This window comes from Oryza sativa, chromosome 5 (genome assembly GCF_034140825.1).
Source record: "Oryza sativa Japonica Group chromosome 5, ASM3414082v1".
In the NCBI taxonomy this organism is placed as follows: Eukaryota; Viridiplantae; Streptophyta; class Magnoliopsida; order Poales; family Poaceae; genus Oryza; species Oryza sativa.
The window spans coordinates 10,890,130-10,909,078 of NC_089039.1; the positions used below are offsets into that span (position 1 = coordinate 10,890,130).

General features: G+C 47.3%; 1 protein-coding gene and 2 pseudogenes across 1 annotated transcript; 1 reads left to right on the forward strand and 2 right to left on the reverse strand.

The window, feature by feature from the left end:
- Nucleotides 1-241: 241 nt before the first annotated feature.
- On the reverse strand, nt 242-2,407 carry LOC107280934 (uncharacterized; annotated as a pseudogene).
- A 4,904-nt stretch (nt 2,408-7,311) lies between these two features.
- LOC4338256 (protein ALP1-like) lies at nt 7,312-9,542 on the reverse strand (annotated as a pseudogene).
- A 682-nt stretch (nt 9,543-10,224) lies between these two features.
- On the forward strand, nt 10,225-14,102 carry LOC4338257 (uncharacterized). Its single transcript, XM_015782885.3, has 3 exons — nt 10,225-10,736; nt 11,667-11,796; nt 13,714-14,102. Exons 1-3 carry the CDS (start codon nt 10,290-10,292, stop codon nt 13,932-13,934), a joined length of 798 nt encoding a protein of 265 aa, XP_015638371.1. The 5' UTR covers nt 10,225-10,289; the 3' UTR covers nt 13,935-14,102.
- Nucleotides 14,103-18,949: the final 4,847 nt, after the last annotated feature.

Sequence of the window (18,949 nt, forward strand, 5' to 3'; positions counted from 1 at the left end):
ATAAAACTGTTGGATAGTATGGAAAGAGAGGATACTGTGAATATTGGACCATTGTATTAAGCCTCAGGGGGCCGATATATATAGGAGTACATGGGGAAGAGATAAAGAAGGATTACAGATATGAAAGAAATCCAAAGAAACCAATCCTATCCTAATATGACTCTAACTACCATATACTCTAACATCCTCCCGCAGTCCAAGCGTGAGCAGTGCGGACACTTGGACTGGAGAAGAAACCGGCAAGAGTGCTCAATACGGATGATAGCCCTTTGTGCCATAGTCGACGTAGCCAAAGCAAAGGTTGTGAGGGAGCCGTGGTCGAGGTAGCCGTGCGCAGAGTAGCCGTGGTCAATGTAGCCAAAGTCGGGAAGCTGATGTCGAGTTAGCCGAGCCGCAGGACGCGCATGGGGCGCCGTAGAGTGGTCGTGGACGCACGGGAGGGGCGTCGTGGACTAAGGTGCGCGAGGACGCGCTGGAGACGAAGACGGTGACACAATCGCGGTAGTCGTTGAGGAAGATGACGCCGAAGAGCCGATGTAGTCGAACCGTGAAGGACGAGACGTCACACAGAGTTTGCCAGACCCGGGGACAACTCTGGACGAACGCACGCAACAGTGTTGCCAATACCGCGCGGGCGAGACAGGGGACCACCATGAATCATACGCCAATGTCGGAGGAGACTAGCAGGGAAGGCCTCCGAGACGGTCGCGGCGCGAGAACGGCGTAGAGAGAGAATTGTCGGAGCAGCACGCAGTTGCTGGAGAAGAGCGAAGTGTAGTCGAGGAAGATATGGCGACGCTGGCGATGAATCATGTTGGACGAAGTAGAAGGTGATGTAGCGGGACCAACGACCTGGACGGCGACGTCGGTAGCCATGTAGAGGTAGCTGGACTACCGGCCTAGAGTGGTGACAGTGGCAGCTTGAAGATGCGGCGGCGATGCTCGAAGTTGAGGAAGAAGACCCTGAGCGGCTGACGATGACCAGTGCGGACGACGAGGTTGTCGATGCGCGAACGGCGATGAAGACGACGAAAGCGGCGAAGCTGCGGTCCGAGAGGACAACACAGCTGCAGCTCCATGTCGATGCAGCGGCAAGAAGTCCACCGGTGATGTAGAAGTGCTGAGGAGGGCGCCTCTCAGCACTACAACAACCAGTGGAGGTGTGGACCACAGGCAGCGGCACTGCGACCCGAGGGGGGCGAACGCAGCGGCACCCCAAAGCTTGATGGCGTAGACGCGTGCTTGATGACAATCGGTTGCAGAAGTCGTCGTAGCCGGGCGCTTGAACGGGTGATCAAGCCGAATATGCGTGAGGCGGAACGATGAAGTTGAAGCAGAGTCGATGCCGATGTCAGAGACGCGTGGATGTCGACGAGGCGGTGGGCGACGCAAAGCCGTTTTTTGAAACGGGAAAAAAAAACAAGGATACATGTAGCAGCAGAACAGCATCAGTAGCAAGCTCACCTGTGCAGCTCATCCTCTCACACATGGTCCATAGACCAAGTCCACGCCACCTTGTGCACCACACAGCAGGGACCAAAGTCATCAAGTAGCAATCCTTTGACCGGTCCATCCAATGCCTTTCCCTCTCCCCAATCCTATCCATCCACACACGCGTAGACAGATAGAAAAGTGAGACATGAAGCGGCAGATTGATGGCGAGGCAGACAGAAAAGGTCGACGATGACTCAGCCGGCCGGCGAGGAGACGGCAACAGCCGCGACCCTCCAGGCGGGGACGGGGTGGCGCCGGGTGGAGGGGACCCAGTGGCCGGCGAGCGCCGGCGCCGGCACCGGCGGCCTCAGATCCTAGTGGTCCCGAGCGGTGGACGTCCGGTGAGCCGGCGAAGGATGGTCTCAGCAGGACAGGCGAGGTGGTAGGCGAGGACCGGCGGCGGAGAAGCAGTGCCGGGAGCTCGTCCCCCCGTCGACGGTGGTGCTGGAGACGGAGGAGTCGGGGGTTGCAAGGAGAGACCGGTGCCGGAGGTGGAGCAGTCGAGCTGCGTCGTCCGTCTGTCCATCGGGGCGCGATCGTCGGCCAATGGAGGCGACGGCGACGGCAGGGCCTGTCGGTGAGGCCGGCGGAGCAGAACGGACGCTAAAGATGAAGCCGACGACGGGCGGCCTGACGGCGATACAAGAGCGCCAGGCACGGAGGTCGACAGAGGAGATGCAATCTGTTGCTGCTGCTTGACGACGACTAGACTCGACGAAGAACAGTCGTGGAGATCGATCTCTCCAAGACGATGACGACAGCGACGAGGAAGAAAAAATAAAAAAACGGGTGGCCGCCCCCAGGAAATCGCTACTCCCAGGGGCAGCGGCGGCGAAAGCGTGAGAGCGGCGCTAGATTGCCCGCTCTGATACCATGTTGGATAGTATAGGAAGAGAGGATACTGCGAATATTGGACCACTGTATTGAGCCTCAGGGGGCCGATATATATAGGAGTATATGGGGGAAGAGATAAGGAAGGATTACAGATATTGAAGGAATCCAAACAAACCAATCACATCCTAATATGACTCTAACTACCATATACTCTAACAAAAACTAACTTCGTTCTTATCTATCTCTTTAGATCGGACTTGTGGGCTCAATCCGAAAAATCAACCAACATCAGATCCATCTACCCCACCCTTTTCCTCGTCTGGAGAGATGGGGAAGAGAATAAAGATAGAGAAGAAAAAAAAGACTAAGGCCTGTTTGGATGGGACTAAAACTCTTTTTTAGTCCCTATCAGATCGGATGTTTGGATACTAATTATAAATATTAAACGTGGACTATTGATAAAAACCCAGTCTATAACCCTGGACTAATTCGCGAGACGAATCTATTGAGCATAATTAATCTATGATTAGACTATGTGATGCTACAGTAAACATGCGCTAATTATAGATTAATTAGGCTTAAAAAAATGGTCACGCAAATTAGCTCTCATTTATGTAATTAGTTTTATAAGTAGTCTATGTTTAATACTCCTAATTCATCCGATATGAAAGGGACTAAAGTTTAGTCCCTGAATCCAAACACCCCTAAGTTGCTAACATCTGGGGTCTATATGGGTTTCACATTTACTGGGTTGATCACAATAAACTTATCATGCCAGTTAAAACCGAGCACTGTCTTATGACCTCAAGTATAACCTCAGTACTATGGTATTGTTAGTTAGAGGGCTTAGGCTGCGTTCGTTTGTTTTAGATAGGGTGAGAAAGCACCTCGTTTTCCGCGCGCATGCTTCCCAAACTACTAAACGGTGCGTTTTTTACAAAAATTTTCTATAAGAAAGTTGATTTAAAAAATCATATTAATCCATTTTTGAAATTTAAAATAGTTAATACTCAATTAATCATGCGCTAATGGCTCACCTCGTTTTGCGTATCTCCCCAATCTCCTCCTCCTCAAACACACCCTTAGGCCACTTAAAAGGACAAAAAGGTTAATTTTAGCTCCCTCAACTATAGACCGAGTAAATAGAAGCAGATTAAGGCTGAGTTCGGCACTCCATCTTTCCAACCCACCTCTCTCGTTTTCCGCGTGCACGCTTTTCAAACTACTAAACGGTGAGTTTTTTCAAAAAAAAAATTCTATGCGAAAGTTGTTTTAAAAGTCATATTGATCCATTTTTTTAAAAAAATAGTTAATAATTAATTAATCACATGTTAAGAGGCCATTCCGTTTTACGTGTAAGAGGATGGGTTCCCATCCTGCACTGCCGAACACACGGCCAAGACTTGAGGGAGTCCAATTGGACTTCTTCCAAACTAAAATTGGGGCTTAGCACCACATATGGGCCTCTACGTGAACCACCATAACGGGTAAGGAAAAAGTACACCGATGGGCCCTCAACTTGTCATCGAGTTACAAACCCATCCTCAAACCGCAAAACCGAATATATGTCATTCTCAATTTATAAAACTGAATTACTTTGTATCCTCAGACGATTTTTATCCCAATTTTATCCGACGTGGCAGCCGAGTAAGCATTGACCCGCGCGGGTACGGTGGCGAATGTGGGTGCGGAGGCTGACGCAGGCTAGTGCCTGCCGCCGCCCCTTCTCCGCTCGGCCTCGGGCGTGTGTGTCGTCGGGTGCGGCCGGCCGGCCTCGACGCGCCCCGCCTCGCCCTGCCCTGCTGGCCGGCCTGCGAGAAGACTGAGAGAGAGAGAGTAGGAAGGGAGAGAAGAAGGGAAAAGAGAGGTTACGACGACGACGACGCACAAGCGCAAGGCCGGTGCGGAGAAGGAGCGGCGACGAGCACCAGCCGCAGCGTCAGCCTCAGCCTCCGCCTCCACCTACGCCGCTGCTCCCGATGACGACGTCACCGTCGTTGTATCCAAAGCGTGTGCTGCTGCTGGTGCCCGTGTCGGCGTCCTACCTTAGCGTGGCGTCGTCACCGTTGCTGCTGGTGCCCGTATCGGCGTCCTACCTCAGCCGCCGCGCGCGTTACCGTGACGCGCCGCTGTTCCTCACGCCGCGATGCGTGCTGCTGGCGGGCGTGGGGCTCGGCGTCTTCACCGGCGCTGACGACTTCGTCTAGAAGTTGTGATCTGAGAATGCTTAGCCGAAAAGTTCTTTCTGAAATTCTTGGGGTCATCAGGGTCCTCAAAGGGGTAAGCACCAACAAGCATCACATAGAGTCACTCGACAAGACCACACATTGGCTGTCTGAAGCATCAATCATCCAATCCAAAATTGTTAGGAGAGAAGATAGACAAGTAAATGAATTCATGAAATAAGATAGAGAAACAAATGAAGAGATAAATACAGGCAAGAACAGGATGTAAGAAAGTACGCTTCTTTCTAGTAGAATATTAAGGCAGAACAGAGTGTAGAATATTAATCGTGCTTGTTTTTATCATCAAAACATTTCAAAAAAATCTCTGTAATCCAAAATAGCCCAAGAAACAGAAATCAAGGCTCTATTACACTATTTAGCTCATCTATTTGATTGGCTCCTTTTGCTTTCTGCACAACACATGCACAGCATGCTGTCATATGCTCGGATGCCCCCTTTCCCAACCCTTCTCTTTCGTTTTTCGCGCGCACGCTTTTCAAACTGTTAAACGGTGTGTTTTTTTAAAAAAATTTATATACAAAAGTTGCTTAAAAAATCAAATTAATCCATTTTAAAAAAAATTAGTAAATATTTAATTAATTATGTGCTAATGGATCGCTCCGTTTTCCATGCGCAGTGTTTGGGTTGGAAACTGCCTCCTGCGAACACAGTCTCACCGGGAAGTACTGGACGGGCTCTTCCTGCCGCTCGTCGAGCTCGCCTACAAGCACGCCGCCACCGACGGCCGCGCCGTCATGTATGCGCTGGTGATAGAGATGCAGCTGGTCATAGGCTTCTTCGCCACCGCGTTCTGTACCGTCGGCATGGTCATGGGCTCGCCGGCGTGCTGTGGGACCCGAAGCCGTCACCGCCGCACCCAAGCCTCCCCGCCACCTCGGCAGCCCTGAGCCCGCGCACCGCCACCTGGGTGAAGCTAAGACCCCTGGGAGCCGCCGTCGACGGCCACGCGCGCCACCGTGGCCGCCAGCCCTAGCGCCAGCATCCCATGCCCGTGCATGCAAGAGCAGAGAGCAAGAGGAAGGAGAGAGAGAGAGGAGAGAGAGAATGAAAGTGAGGTCTACGTGGGTCCTACGCTGACTCAGCCGCCACATCAGATAAAACCGGCTCAAAACCACTGAAGGATCTAAAGTAAATGGTTTTGTAAGTTTAGGTAGTGTTTGGTTTGGGGACAGGGTGGGATGGGTTAGGTCCATCCCTGTTTTTTGGAATGGGATGATCCTGTTTTTTGTTTGGTTACAGGGATGGAACGAGCACTGTTTTTTGTTTGGTTTGAGGTATATAATGGGATGGAATGATCCTATACATTGTTTGGATGGAGGGATGAAGGTGGGATGCTTGATAGGGTTACCTATTGATATTAGTTGGTGAGGTTACCCTCAACTAGTCATGAATACCACACAGTGCAAAATAATACTTACTCATGAACACCACACTATTTGAAAATGACCATTGTGAATCTGTTCGCAAACAATATAGCTCCATAGGTTATTAAAAAGATTTAATAAAACTTCATGTATGCCGATACTAATTGCTGCAATAGTAGGCTTCACAGGGCACATATAATACAAGCCACACATAATAATAGCAAATTTTAGTCTTACACATATTAGCAACCGAAGGTCTTACACATAATAGCACATTTTAATTCTTGCACATGATAGCAATTTTAAGTCTAGTAAGTTCTCTGCCTCAAACATATTGGCAGTTTAAAGTCTTACATATAATAGGTAAATAAGCCAACCAACAACACATAACACCAAAAGAACTATCCAACTCATCCAAGAAGCCTATGTTGATCCAGGGAACTTTTCACTAATGAACATAGCAAACCAATGCATCTTGTTTTCAAATGAAAGTCCATCGAATGCTCTAGCAATATGAGGGTTGGCAACCAAATGAGCATAGTAAAATAATCTATGGACCTCCTCAAAACCAGGAAGGGTTTTCAATGTGTCAAATAAACCTTCTGGAAGCTTATTGTCCGGCTCGGCGACCTTTAGTATAGCAGAGGCAAGCTTGTCACCAACACTAGTGAATGCACCAATCAGCCCGTCATCTTCATTCTCTTGTGTTTTTGCTTTCTTTGGCTTACTTGCAGATGATGCCTCCGCACGATCATCAGTAGTGGCAGGACCATCATTTTCTTCATCATTGTCATCTTGGACATCCTCTGTTCCTAGGACTGAACTTGAGTCCTTTGCATACTTTCCTGTAGCCATGGTGCTACCAAATATTGTAAGCATCTCACCATAGTGTGCAAGAGGTTTGTTAAAATAATCCGCATCAGCCTTGTGATCCTTCATGAAACAAAAGTTAATGTATAAGCAAATGCAATAAAAAGTTATAAAAATAAAGCAAAGAACCCAGAAAATAAGACATATACCTCAGTATAACCATTATAGTGCTCATCATCAAGAGTAATAATGAAGTTTTTCTCATCCCAACCAGCAGCACTCACTTTCCTAAGCCTATTTATCTTCGAGAACTTTCTTTGCCATGTCTTCAAATGGTTCTTAATTTGCTCACCCGTGAGAGTACTATTGAACCTTTCATTGACCGCCCTAGCACATGCATTGAGATGGACTGCCTTGAAACCAGATGAGGTCCTTGTGCCACCAGCAACAACATTAGCTAGGTGAGAAAGCATGAAAGAGGACATAGCTGAGGTCCATGAAGCATGGGTGCTTCCTCCCTTGCCACTGTTGTTATCCATTTCCTACCTATCATAAAATGAAACAAAAATGTCCATTCAGTAATATATATATCAATAAATTATGCATGCAACAATATATGAACTCAGAAAATAACTATTCAGCAATATATCTAATAAAAAAATGACCATTCAGCAACATATCAACCCAAAAAATTACCATTCACCAACATATCAACCCAGAAAATGACCATTCAGCAACATATCAACCCAAAAAATTAGCATTCACAACATATCAACCGGGAATATGAGCATTCAGCAATATATCAACCCAAAAAATTACCTTTCACCAACATATCAACCTAGAATATTAGCATCCAGCAACATATTAACCAAGAAATTCAACATTCATCAATTCATCAAACCAGAAATTCAGCATACAACAATACATTTATCCATACAACTGAGATTTGGCAAATGGACTACAACAAGCTGTCCACACGAAATAAATAAATAAAGAAGTTCATAATACAAATGAAATGTAGCAAATAAGGTAGAAATACAAGTTGCATAGCTACATATTACACTCCATGATGGTTATTACGGTCAGCCCACATCTGATCAGCTAAACCCTGCCTGAACTGAACCATCAATGCATGGTCATTCGCTTGCCAAGTTGACGATTCATCAATGTCCTCACTTGACCAATCAGACGGAGCTACAAGCTCATCAATTCCGTCATTTATGACCCAGTTATGAATAATACACAAGCTACAACAATATCTACTTGAGTTCGAAATGGGAAGAATGGAGTGGCATCATCTAGAACTTTGAACCTCCTCTTTAGTGACCCAAATGCACGTTCAACCGTTATACGGAGGGATGAGTGTCTAAGGTTGAACAACTCCTTCTCATTTTGAACCGGATTATTCCCCCACTCTTTCAAGTGGTACCGGACAGCACGAAAAGGAGGCAAGAATCCTTGTTTGGCTCCATATCCAGCATCAACTAGATAGAATTTTCCTATCATATGATCGATAAGTTGGTCACATTCCTAAATATCAACATTTGTCATGGAGAATTTGATAAACTATAGTAATCTATTACCTTGTGGGACATGAAGGCCATTTTCACGTTCCAAAGCATCTCTTAAAACTACAGCATCATGTGCTGTCCCCTCCCAACCAGCCAGGACATAAGTAAACCGAAGATCAAAATCTACGGCCGCCATTACATTTTGAGTGGCATGGGACTTCCTACCACGAAAAGAGGACTCCACATTCTTACGAACAGAGGCTCTAATATGTGTGCCATCAATAGCTCCAATACAATCCTATTTTGTGTTCAACAACATTAAAAATTAGGGACAATACATCAATGTTCACATAAATATAAAATGAGATAGGAATGAATCTCACACCTTAAAGTAAGGATCCCATCTAGGATTTCCTGCTATTTTAGTTGGAGTGTCCAATGAGGGGGGTCTGATAAGTTCATCTCGTAGCTCACCAATTGCATGAAGGACTTTGTTGAAATAACGACTTACTGTTTCTCCAGACCTACTATAATTAGTGCGGACTAACCTATTTCTAAGGTTATGTCCCACCGTATGCAGAAACATAGCCACTTGTTCCTCAATACACATGTGGATGGTATCTTCAAGTAAACCACGATCCCTAAATAGCTTACAAAAACGAAAAAAACTTCCTTTTCTAAGTCTAAGCATGTCAATACAAGTTGTATCATTGAACCAAATTTTCGTTTCTAGGTACTCAATTCTTATCCTATCCCTTTCAGCCATTGGGCCATATCTAATACCTTCTCTCCTTGAACCTCTCGTTCTTTTCCTAGACCGAATAATCATGGCCATCATTGATAACAATAAATTTGTAGCAGCAATACAAACTAAAAGCTTGGTCCTCTTATCCATCTACAATACAACAACAAAAATAACACATGACCATCATCTACTGTCAAGAAATTTACCAAAAAAATTAACACATTGTTGAAATAATTATACTACAACATTCTTAAAAAAAACAGACATGCACAGATCTATATAAAAGAAATCCCCATTCAGTGTTTAGGGTATTTTTACCTTGTACAATGGAAACTGAGCTCTGCAGTTTGTGGATGGGGATGGAGAAGATGAGGATGAGCAGCAACTGGCAATGGAGGCTCGCGCGCCGCTGGCTTGCCCCTACTCCCGCAGCTCCTCGCCCTTATCGCGCCGCCGCGTCACTTGCTCGCGCCGCCGCGTCGCCCTGCTCGCGCCGGCGCCGCGCCCTGCTCGCGCGCCGCCGCGTCGCCCTGCGCGAGCTGCCGCCGCGCCCCGCTCGCGCGCCGCCGCGTCGCCCTGCGCGAGCCGCCGCCGCGCCCCGCTCGCGCGCCGCCGCGTCGCTTGGCGCGCGCCGCCGCCGCCGCACCCCTGCTCGCGCCGCCGCCTCGTGCGCTTCCGCCGCCGCCACTAACCCTAACCCTAGAAACGGACTCGCGACTCGCGAGGAGGAGAGAAAAGAGCGAAGGGAAAAATGAGAAGCGGTGAAAATATGTGGTGGGGCGCGAGAGTTACCGCGCCGAGACAAGTGAGGCGCGAGGCGGAAGTGGGATGGCGCGGTCCGCCTCTTTTTCCCGGATGAATCGGTCCCGAATATTGAAGGAATATTCCCTTTTAGAGCCATCCCATCCCTTCTAGCCTCTCAACCAAACACACCTAAAAATGGGATGATCCCATCCCATCCCGGGATATCCCTCCAACCAAACGCTACCTTAGAGATATCATATATCTGGTTTTGTGGTTGTGGGACGATTTTGTATCTCAATGACAAGTTGAAGGACCTTCGGCATACTTTTTCCTTCTCACTTCCGACCCATGAAGTTTTCAGGCCCAAACACTTGCAGCCATCAGCCCATCACACCCAAACCCTCACAGCCCAGTAGCCCACGGCCCACCCCACCTCCCAAAACGGCAAAACCCTATACCCGCGACCGCGAGGCCGCGAGTGAAAAAAAAAAAAAAAAAACCTTACAACCGCGACGGCCGCCGACGCAGGCAGACGGCCGCCATGGCCATGCTACTCCGGCGACCCCTCCGGGCCCTCACCCTCCCGCTCCTCCGCCCCCACCTCTCCACCGCCGCCGCGGCGGAGGTGTCCCCCGCGGATCACCACCCGGACCTCCTGTCGCCGCCGTTCGGCTACCTCCCGGGCCACCCGCGGCCGGACGCGAAGCACGACGAGCTGATCCTCGCCGTGCCGCGGGCCTCCCCGGGACGCCACGTGGCGGCCAAGGAGCGGAAGGCCGGGCGGGTGCCGGCCATCGTGTTCGAGCAGGAGAACGGCCAGGAGGGGGGCAACAAGCGCCTCGTCTCCGTCCAGTCGAAGCAGATCCGCAAGCTCGTCGACCACCTCGGCCGGTCCTTCTTCCTCTCCCGCCTCTTCCGCCTCCAGGTCTGGTCCGAGCACGCCGGGCAGGGGGTGCTCATCGAGAGCGTCCGCGTCCTGCCGCGTAAGGTGGGTTCACTGTTATGTTGGCGCTGGCAAATGATTCCTTTTTTTTTTCTGATAGGAATAGAGATTTCACGACAATGTAGTTTGTAAAATTTGCTTTCTTGAGTAATGGTTATACTGTGCATCATGATGAAGCCGTAAATCTTTCAGGTTTACATAGTTTAGATGTTTGTGATTTGAGTCAATAAGTTTATTTAGGATCATCGTTGCTCCATTTCTAGGTGAATATGTTGAGTTTTGTTTATGAAGCAAGTTGTTGCCGGATATAAGATTGGGTTGGTGACAATATAACGGTGTATTCATTTGAGAAATTGACATTACTCTGTAGTATAATAAGCTACTCCTACTTGGTTTGTAATTGTTTACTCTGTTCAACAATATTTTACCTCTGCATTTCCTCGAAAGTTGGTCAATATCCACTTGTATCCTTTGGCCTGGTTCAATTTATATAGCCCAACCTAGTATGCAGAAAGTGTATAATGTTTAGGCTTAAATATTTACACAATATCAATCATGTTTTATTGGCATGTCTTTTTCCTTAAAAAAAATATGGCATAACTCTCGCAAGTAAATGCTGCCAATTGGGATGTATATAGAGATAGAAGTATATTCTAGTGTTAAGGAGGTATTTAGATAAAACATAAGAGGATACACCTCTACCTGTCGATAACTTCCAAGGACCAAAAGAAAAAAAAACTCAATTTTCATGATAAAACATTGTAAGGAGTGCTGGACCCCCAAATAATATCTATCCAGCTTGTCTAATGCCAACAAGAGTGCCCTTGTACCTATGGTTCTAAATTCTAATAATATCTCAATGCAGAAGCAGTTTTTTTTTCATGAATAGTGCAGTTCAGGACATGTAGAAATCTATATTCTCTCTCTCTCTCTCTCTCTCATTTTTGGGTGATTAGTCTGTATCTATGTTTTCAGGTACACTTACATGCAGGCACTGATGAGCCTCTGAATGTGACATTCATGAGAGCCCCTTCGTCGGCACTGCTCAAAATTGATGTTCCTTTGATGTTCATTGGGGACGATGCGTCACCTGGTCTTAGGAAAGGTATGTAGCATGCTTGGTGATTATGCATCTATCTTGTTTAAAATTTAAATCAAGTGTTAACCAGAAAATTCCTCAGTTCTCTTGAGCGGCACCTACCGATTCAGTGTTCTTCAATGGTTTGTTATGTGTTCCATGTATGTTCATTTCTCTCACAGATCACTAATTCACTGTAATACTGAACTTTGCATTCCCATAGTGGCATGTACAGTGTTCAATCATTACCTGCATTAGATGACACCCCAAATATTGCTATGGAAAAATTGCACAGAGCAAAAGGAGCGATTTGAGCAAAATGCGGACTTCACAAAACAAATACTCGAGACTTAATCAACATGAACAACTTAAACGTAATTCAACATGATAAACAACTTAAAAATTGTGCCATCGTCTAGAAATGGTAATTAAGAAAAAGAAGCTGCCTGTGATTTTTAGGATCTGATGCTCAGTTATTATGCAAGTATAGGAAACAACTAATTAGGAGGTTCATACAGCAGAGTTTTTTCGGTCTCTAGGATGCTTATGTATTAAAGTAGAATAGGCTAGTTCGGTATTATGTGTATAACGAAATCGATTCATGAACTGAAAAAACAGCTAAAACTTTTTTTAAAAAAGTGGAGGAATATTACATTTATAGCTATGCACAATGTGCACACGACTGGTGAGCTTGTTCCTGATGCCCTGAAGCAACAGTTGTGGTACCTGAAAACGCAAGAGAAAAATGCATACCTCTATTTTCTATTCCCTCTGTATTAAGCATTGAAGCATACTAAAAATCATCCATTCACTGTGCTAAATCTAAGGTAGTAAAGTTACCACCGATTTGAGTGGTATACCGTTGTGAATTTGTCTTCAATCTCTGTAAAAGCAAGCATCCTAGAACCATAGCTGCTACCAATTTAGCAATCTGCCATGCAGTAAATGAAATAAGAAAAAGCCTAGAACAAAATATATGCGATTGACTCTTTAGTAGGTTAAGAAAAGAGAGAATCTTTGGATCGGAGACCATGTATATATGGGGTATCTCTATCTGCTACTTCCCTCTATTTCACATTATAAGATGTTTTGGGTTTTGAATAGATTCATGCATGGATCCATGTATGTGCTTTATACATGTGTCCAAATTCATATGGATGTTAGTGAATCTAGAAGAGCGATGGAGAGGCTAAAACGTCTTACAATGTGGAACTGAGGTAGTGCCTTGGTACCTTGCTCTGCTGCATGGTTCTTAGCAAAAGGAAAGAACATTGGACTAAAAGCCATGCACAGGCAATCTAGATTGAGCAATGAACAATGGGAGTGGGGGTTACAAATTTTAATTGGTGTTTACTCATATTCATTGTAGTTAAGGCAAGACCGTTACAAATCCAGGCAGGGAAGGTGTGGAGGCAGGTGTTGGAGAAGGGTGAATAGCACCTAGGAGAATGGCGCCAACCAAGGGATATCGCGAGGGAGGTGTGGAAATGAAGCAAACGGGAAAGGAGCATTGATCTGAGTCGTCTGTGGGCGTTGTCCACCACGTGCCATTGCTAGTATAGTTGATGTCTACCTGTGCTGGTAGCATGTGAGTAGCCATGTAGGGGAGTAGCGATAGGCTGACAAGGGGAGAGGAAATGTGATTTTGGGCCTGATACCGGATTGGCAAGTTGATCAAATGGCTGATTTGTGGATAGCCATGTTCATCTAACGGTTCAGACAATCTTGATAATGTGGCAAAATGTGGGTGCTTCTTTGTTAGCCGTAAATACGGTTAGTGCGCGACAATTATATAGTAGTAATATAGGATTGCCAATTTTTTCTTAAGCTAGGATCCTGCATTTTACTCAAGCTGTTTGTTATGTGTTCGCCTGCTGTTTGATGATAATACTTCGTTTCAATAGTTTTCCGGGCTAATGTGATTAAATATCTCTGGAATTGCAGGAGCCTACTTCAATACCATAAAACGAACTGTGAAGTATCTCTGCCCTGCTGACATAGTGCCACCCTACATTGAGGTGGATTTAAGCGAGTTGGACGTGGGCCAAAAACTGTTGATGCGTGATCTAAAAGTCCATCCAGCTCTGAAGTTACTTCAGTCACCAGAACAACCCATCTGTAGTATTATAGGGTCAAGAGCACCTGAACAGAAGAAGTCAAAATAACTTTGTTCGATGTATTAACTGTTTTCACATAATAAGATCCTCGTTTTACATTCATGCTTGGGTTATTTGAGTCTTTATTGTCCTCCAAGAGTGAATACTAGGATGATTTGTAGCCTAGAGACCACTATTTTGCCTGAGGAATGAATTGGAAGCCAGATGCTGCAACTACAGTGTAACTGTTTGATTGTTTGCCGCTTGCAATCAAGAGTGTTGGTGGACTACTGTGCACAAAAAAACAGGAGACCAAGAGATTGGAAGGAAATTTCGAAGAGCACTGCATGGTCATACAGATCTGGAACAATGCTTCATGCACTGCTCCTTTTTTTCCCCCAAAGGGTTAGGTAATTAGACGCGTGGATATCATTGAGATGTGGATCGCCGAAGGATTTGTGCAAGATGAAGGGAGATCTATAATGCTAGAAGACATAGGAAACCAAATATTTCTGTACTTCATGCCTATCAGGAACTTGGAATTTCTGAACGAGTCGCATGAATATGCCAACCCAAACCTCGAAATACTTTGCTAACCTCCATAAATTACGCAGGCTTGTTATGATCCAATGCCCCAAAGTGAACGTTCTAGACTCTTAGAGGAACTGACAGGGCTCCAGAGCATTACATTGCAAGACTATGGTGAAGTATTTCCACAGAACTTGGAAGAGCACATCCAGCATGTGGAAGTCTACGCTTCTGAAGAGAATGAGGTCCCGTTCTTTTCTTCAACAAGAGTTGGATTAAGATTAAGATTTTCATGGCACTCTTCTCAAACTGCTAAACGGTGCATCTCATGCGAAAACTTTCTATATGAAAGTTGCTCTAAAATATCATATTAATCTATTTTTTAAGTTTGTAATAATTAAAACCCAATCAATCATACGTTAATACCACCTCGTTTTGTGTAAAAAAAATTAATCTTCAGGAGAAAAGAACACCGAAAATGGTATATTGGTATGTAATATACACCACGGAACCATTTTAGATTGGTCACAAACATCAATGGGTGTGAAATATCTCCAACCATGGAGGCCTAAAAAGTGTATAGTTTATCCATGTCTTCATTTCATCAAACAGATTTGAAAAGAGTAGGTATGCCACTTATCTCCTCTCTAGCTTATTTTTTCTAATTTGTTCATTAGGATTTTCCTATATATCTTACTAGCTGTTTACAGGAGATAAGGAGGGCACAACACCATCTGCACCATCCAAAAGCAAGGACAAAAACAAGGGATGAGATGACTGGACACGACTATGTTCAAAAATCGGTTTAGTTGAATGGAGGATCATGATTTACACTGGTAAAAGAATATATAGATCACCTTTGCTCTTCTCAAAGAGGAAAGTTGATACTCCCTCCGTCCCATAATATAAGAGATTTTGTGTTTTTGCTTGCACTATTTGACCACTCATCTTATTCAAAAAATTTAGGAGTTATTATTTATTTTTTTTGACTTACTTTATTATCTAAAATACTTTAAGCACAACTTTTCGTTTTTTATATTTGCACAAATTTTTTGAATAAGACGAGTGGTCAAACATTGTAAGCAAAAACTCAAAATCCCTTATATTATGGGACGGATGGAGTAATTGTTTTGGACTTGGCAGTGTACTCATAAATAGGGGTGAAAACGGTACGGAAACTTTCCGGATTCCGGATCTATTTTCGAAAGCGAAATCTATCGGTCGGAATTTTTTAGAAACGGAAACGAATCTGGAAATATTTTCTTGGAAACGGAATCGGAAATGATAAGGGCAGTTTCCGTCGGAACTCGGAATCGGTCGGAAACTTTATGGAAATTTTCTCGAAATTTCTGGAAATTTTCTCAGAATTAACAGAAATTTTGTGACTGAAATACCCTGGATTCTTTTTTAAGCACTAAATAGTGAACACCATGGTGTTTGGCTGTTATTTTTTAAAAAAATATTTGTTATGCAAATCTAAAATTACATAAGAATATTTTTTTTGTCCTACATTGGAATTTATCAACAACATTACTATTTTAAATATAGATAATTTATTCAATTAGATTAGTTTGAGGGGTTTTTTATTCCGATAAATTTTCGTTACCGTATTCGCGCCGGTTCGTTTTCGCTCCGTTTTCGGTTTCGATAATATTCGATTCCGTTTTCGTATCCGGGGTTTCCGATTCCAAAAAGAATATAAAAACGAAAACGATAAAGATAGTTTCCATCCGTTTCCGAACCGTTTTGTAGCGCCCGTTCCGTCGTGGCGCCTAGCGGGAAAACTATCTCTTAAAAACCCTATTTGCGAAATCCGTTTCTTTGCTTGTTGTCTAGTGTCCGTGCCATCTCAGATCTCAAATCCCCGATCTATCGTCGAGTTCAATCCCGAATCCAAATCCTTCCCAAATCAAATCCCTCCGCAAAAGTCTATTTCGCCTCCCTCGGGTTCGATGGGCCAAATCCCACTCGACCCATCTCCCTCTATATCTCCCCCTCTATCTCTCTCTCTCTCTCTCCCTCTCCCCCGCTCTGCCCGTGCGCTGCTCACGCATGCGCGTGAGCCGCGCTGAGCCGAACGCCCTCCGCCCTCGCTGCCGCTTCTCGCCGCGCCGCCCGTTGCTTCCCGCGCGCGCGCGCCGTGGTGGCCGACCGCCTGGTTGCCGCCGCCATCAGCGCCTGCCCGCGCCTGCCGCCCGTGTCGTCGCTCCGCTCCAAACCGCCCCGCCGTCATCGCCATCGTCATCGACTCGGCCCCGCCTCTCCCCGCGCTAGCCTTCAAGGAACGGAGGCAGAGCTCCTCCCCCCTCTGCCGCATCGCTCCCATCCCCTCCTCCTTTTCCCAAAGTGGCAATTGGCAAGCCCCCTTCCTCCCTTCCTTTTTCCTTTTCCCCTCCCCGCCGGCGTCATCCGCCTCTGTCGCCGTTTTGGCCGTGAGCGCCGAGCGCCAGCTCGTGCCTTGACCGCCCAAGGTCGGTTTCCAAACCGACATCGTCGTCCTATAAACCAAGGCGTCCTCCCATCGATTCCTCCTCCCGTTTCGCTCGCCGCCACCGCGCCATTGCCGCCCCTCTGTCTCGCCTCCGCCATTCATCGCCAAGCACCGGGAGAGCCGGTGCGTTCGTGGACGCGGAAGGGGACTCCGGGCGCTCGCCTTCTTCCTCTTCCCCGGCCCGAGGCCGGAGAGATCACTCCCGTGCCGTCGGCCTCTCGTCACAGTGCCCCGCCTCATCTCGGTAGTGCATCTCCCCGTTCTCCCTCCTCAATCCATCACCCTTAGACTCGGGTAGTAGCACGAGTAGCCTCCCCACAGCTAGCTGGCGCCGCCCCGACTGCTGCCGTCGCTCGCCGTGTGCTCGTCGCCGTCGCCGCCCGAGCTCGGAAGCGCCTCTCGTCGCCGGCCTCCCTCGATGCGATTCCTCCTAATCCGGCGCAAGGGGTGGATTCCCGTAGCCGCGTAGATGCTCTCACCGCCGGGAATCGGCCCCTCGTGACCTCATCGCCGTTTCCCCCTTTTCTCTCCGCCGGTTGCCGCCGCCGCAATCCGCCGCCGTCGAGCATCCCCCGGCGAATCCGAGCCGTTGGCTCGTCTCCCCTCGTCCTGTGCAACATCCCGATGTGCTCGCCTTCGCCTGTATCGCCATGGTTCGCTCCGCCGCTCGCCGCTGTCGTCCGCCGTCCGTTCCGGCAGGTGTCGTCGTCTACCTCCAGCCGACCCGCGTGGCAGCCACGTAGGCGCCACGTCGGCGCCACCTCGGCCGCAACCGGGTCAAGTAGACCCCGGTCCGCCGCTTCCCTCCGCCCCCTCGCGCGCGCGGTCCACCGCGAGCCGTGAGGCTGCGCGTGGGCCCGCCGCACCGCGTCCTCCGCGAACCGCGCGCATGCGCCGCGCCTCCCTCCCCAAACCCTAGCACGCCCCGCGTGCACCTCGCTCACGGTGAGCCGAGTCGCCGACAAGTGGGTCCCACCCGGGACCACGCGGGATGGACCCGGCCCACCGGCTCTCTCTCTCCCCTCCCCGCCCACGCGCGCGCCTTGGGCCGACTTCTTGGGCCGGCCGGCCCATTAAGCTCGGCCGAGCCGCCCCATTCTCTCGGGCCGCGCCCTAGCCGCCCGAGGGAAGTCTAATTTCCCTCCCTCCTTCTTTTCTTTTCTTTTCTTTTTCAAAAAGGATTTAAATAAATCCTTTTCCTTTAGACCAAAAATCCAATAATCTTAGAAATTCAATATCTTCCCAACCGTAAGTCCGTTTGACTCCGTTCAACTTCCAAAATTCCTCAAATCTCGAGATCTATCTAATGGCACGCTTAGAGGTCAATAATAGGGCTTTATTTTCACCGTTTGCTGAGTTGTCCCATTTCGCATGTTGTTTCGGAGCCAGAAGACCCGCAGTGCGAGGATTTCGAGGATCAAGCTCAAGATCTCGAGCGAGGCAAGCCACCTTTGAACATCTTGAGCCTATATTTGAACTTAATTATGTTGCTTGAAAAATATTATGCATTGATAGGATCGCACTTAATCTGCTTGTCCCGTCTGCAAGGCAGATTGGCGGACCTACCTAATTTGTTGCATTTGACCCTTCCATTGTAATTGTTATACCATATTCCCTTGTACCCACCTAGTTGCGCCTCGGTAATCGTGCACTCTGCACGGGTATCGACGGTCGCCTTCAAACTTAAAATCTGAGAAACATCTCGGGTAAAACTTGGGTTTTACAAAAGACTTGGAAAACCCGACACCTAGGTCGGTGCTTGCGAACTAAATGAATTTCCAAAACTGCGGACCGGGGAACGTACCGGGTGTACGGTTTCCCGCTCTTGCACTTAAGGACCGTTTCCTTGGAATTTCATCCGAACATAAGACAAGTACGACCACATGGGTGGAATGAGACACCCCTGGCTGAGTAACTAGCTTATCGGGGGAGCCATGATGCTAAGAGACATCTGGATTCGCCGGGGTAGTGTCGGGGAGGACCCCTGGGCTTCCTGGCACAGTATGGTCTGGGACCTAATCTGGTGTTGGTCTGGGACCCCTCTCGTTGGCATATGGTGAACCTG

Bases quoted from the DNA above. Each gene is read 5' to 3' on its own strand.
- LOC4338257 (XM_015782885.3), top strand. From the start codon at position 10,290: ATGGCCATGCTACTCCGGCGACCCCTCCGGGCCCTCACCCTCCCGCTC. The intron at 10,737-11,666 runs GTGGGTTCACTG...CTATGTTTTCAG, and splicing joins TCCGCGTCCTGCCGCGTAAG to GTACACTTACATGCAGGCAC. The intron at 11,797-13,713 runs GTATGTAGCATG...CTGGAATTGCAG, and splicing joins GTCACCTGGTCTTAGGAAAG to GAGCCTACTTCAATACCATA.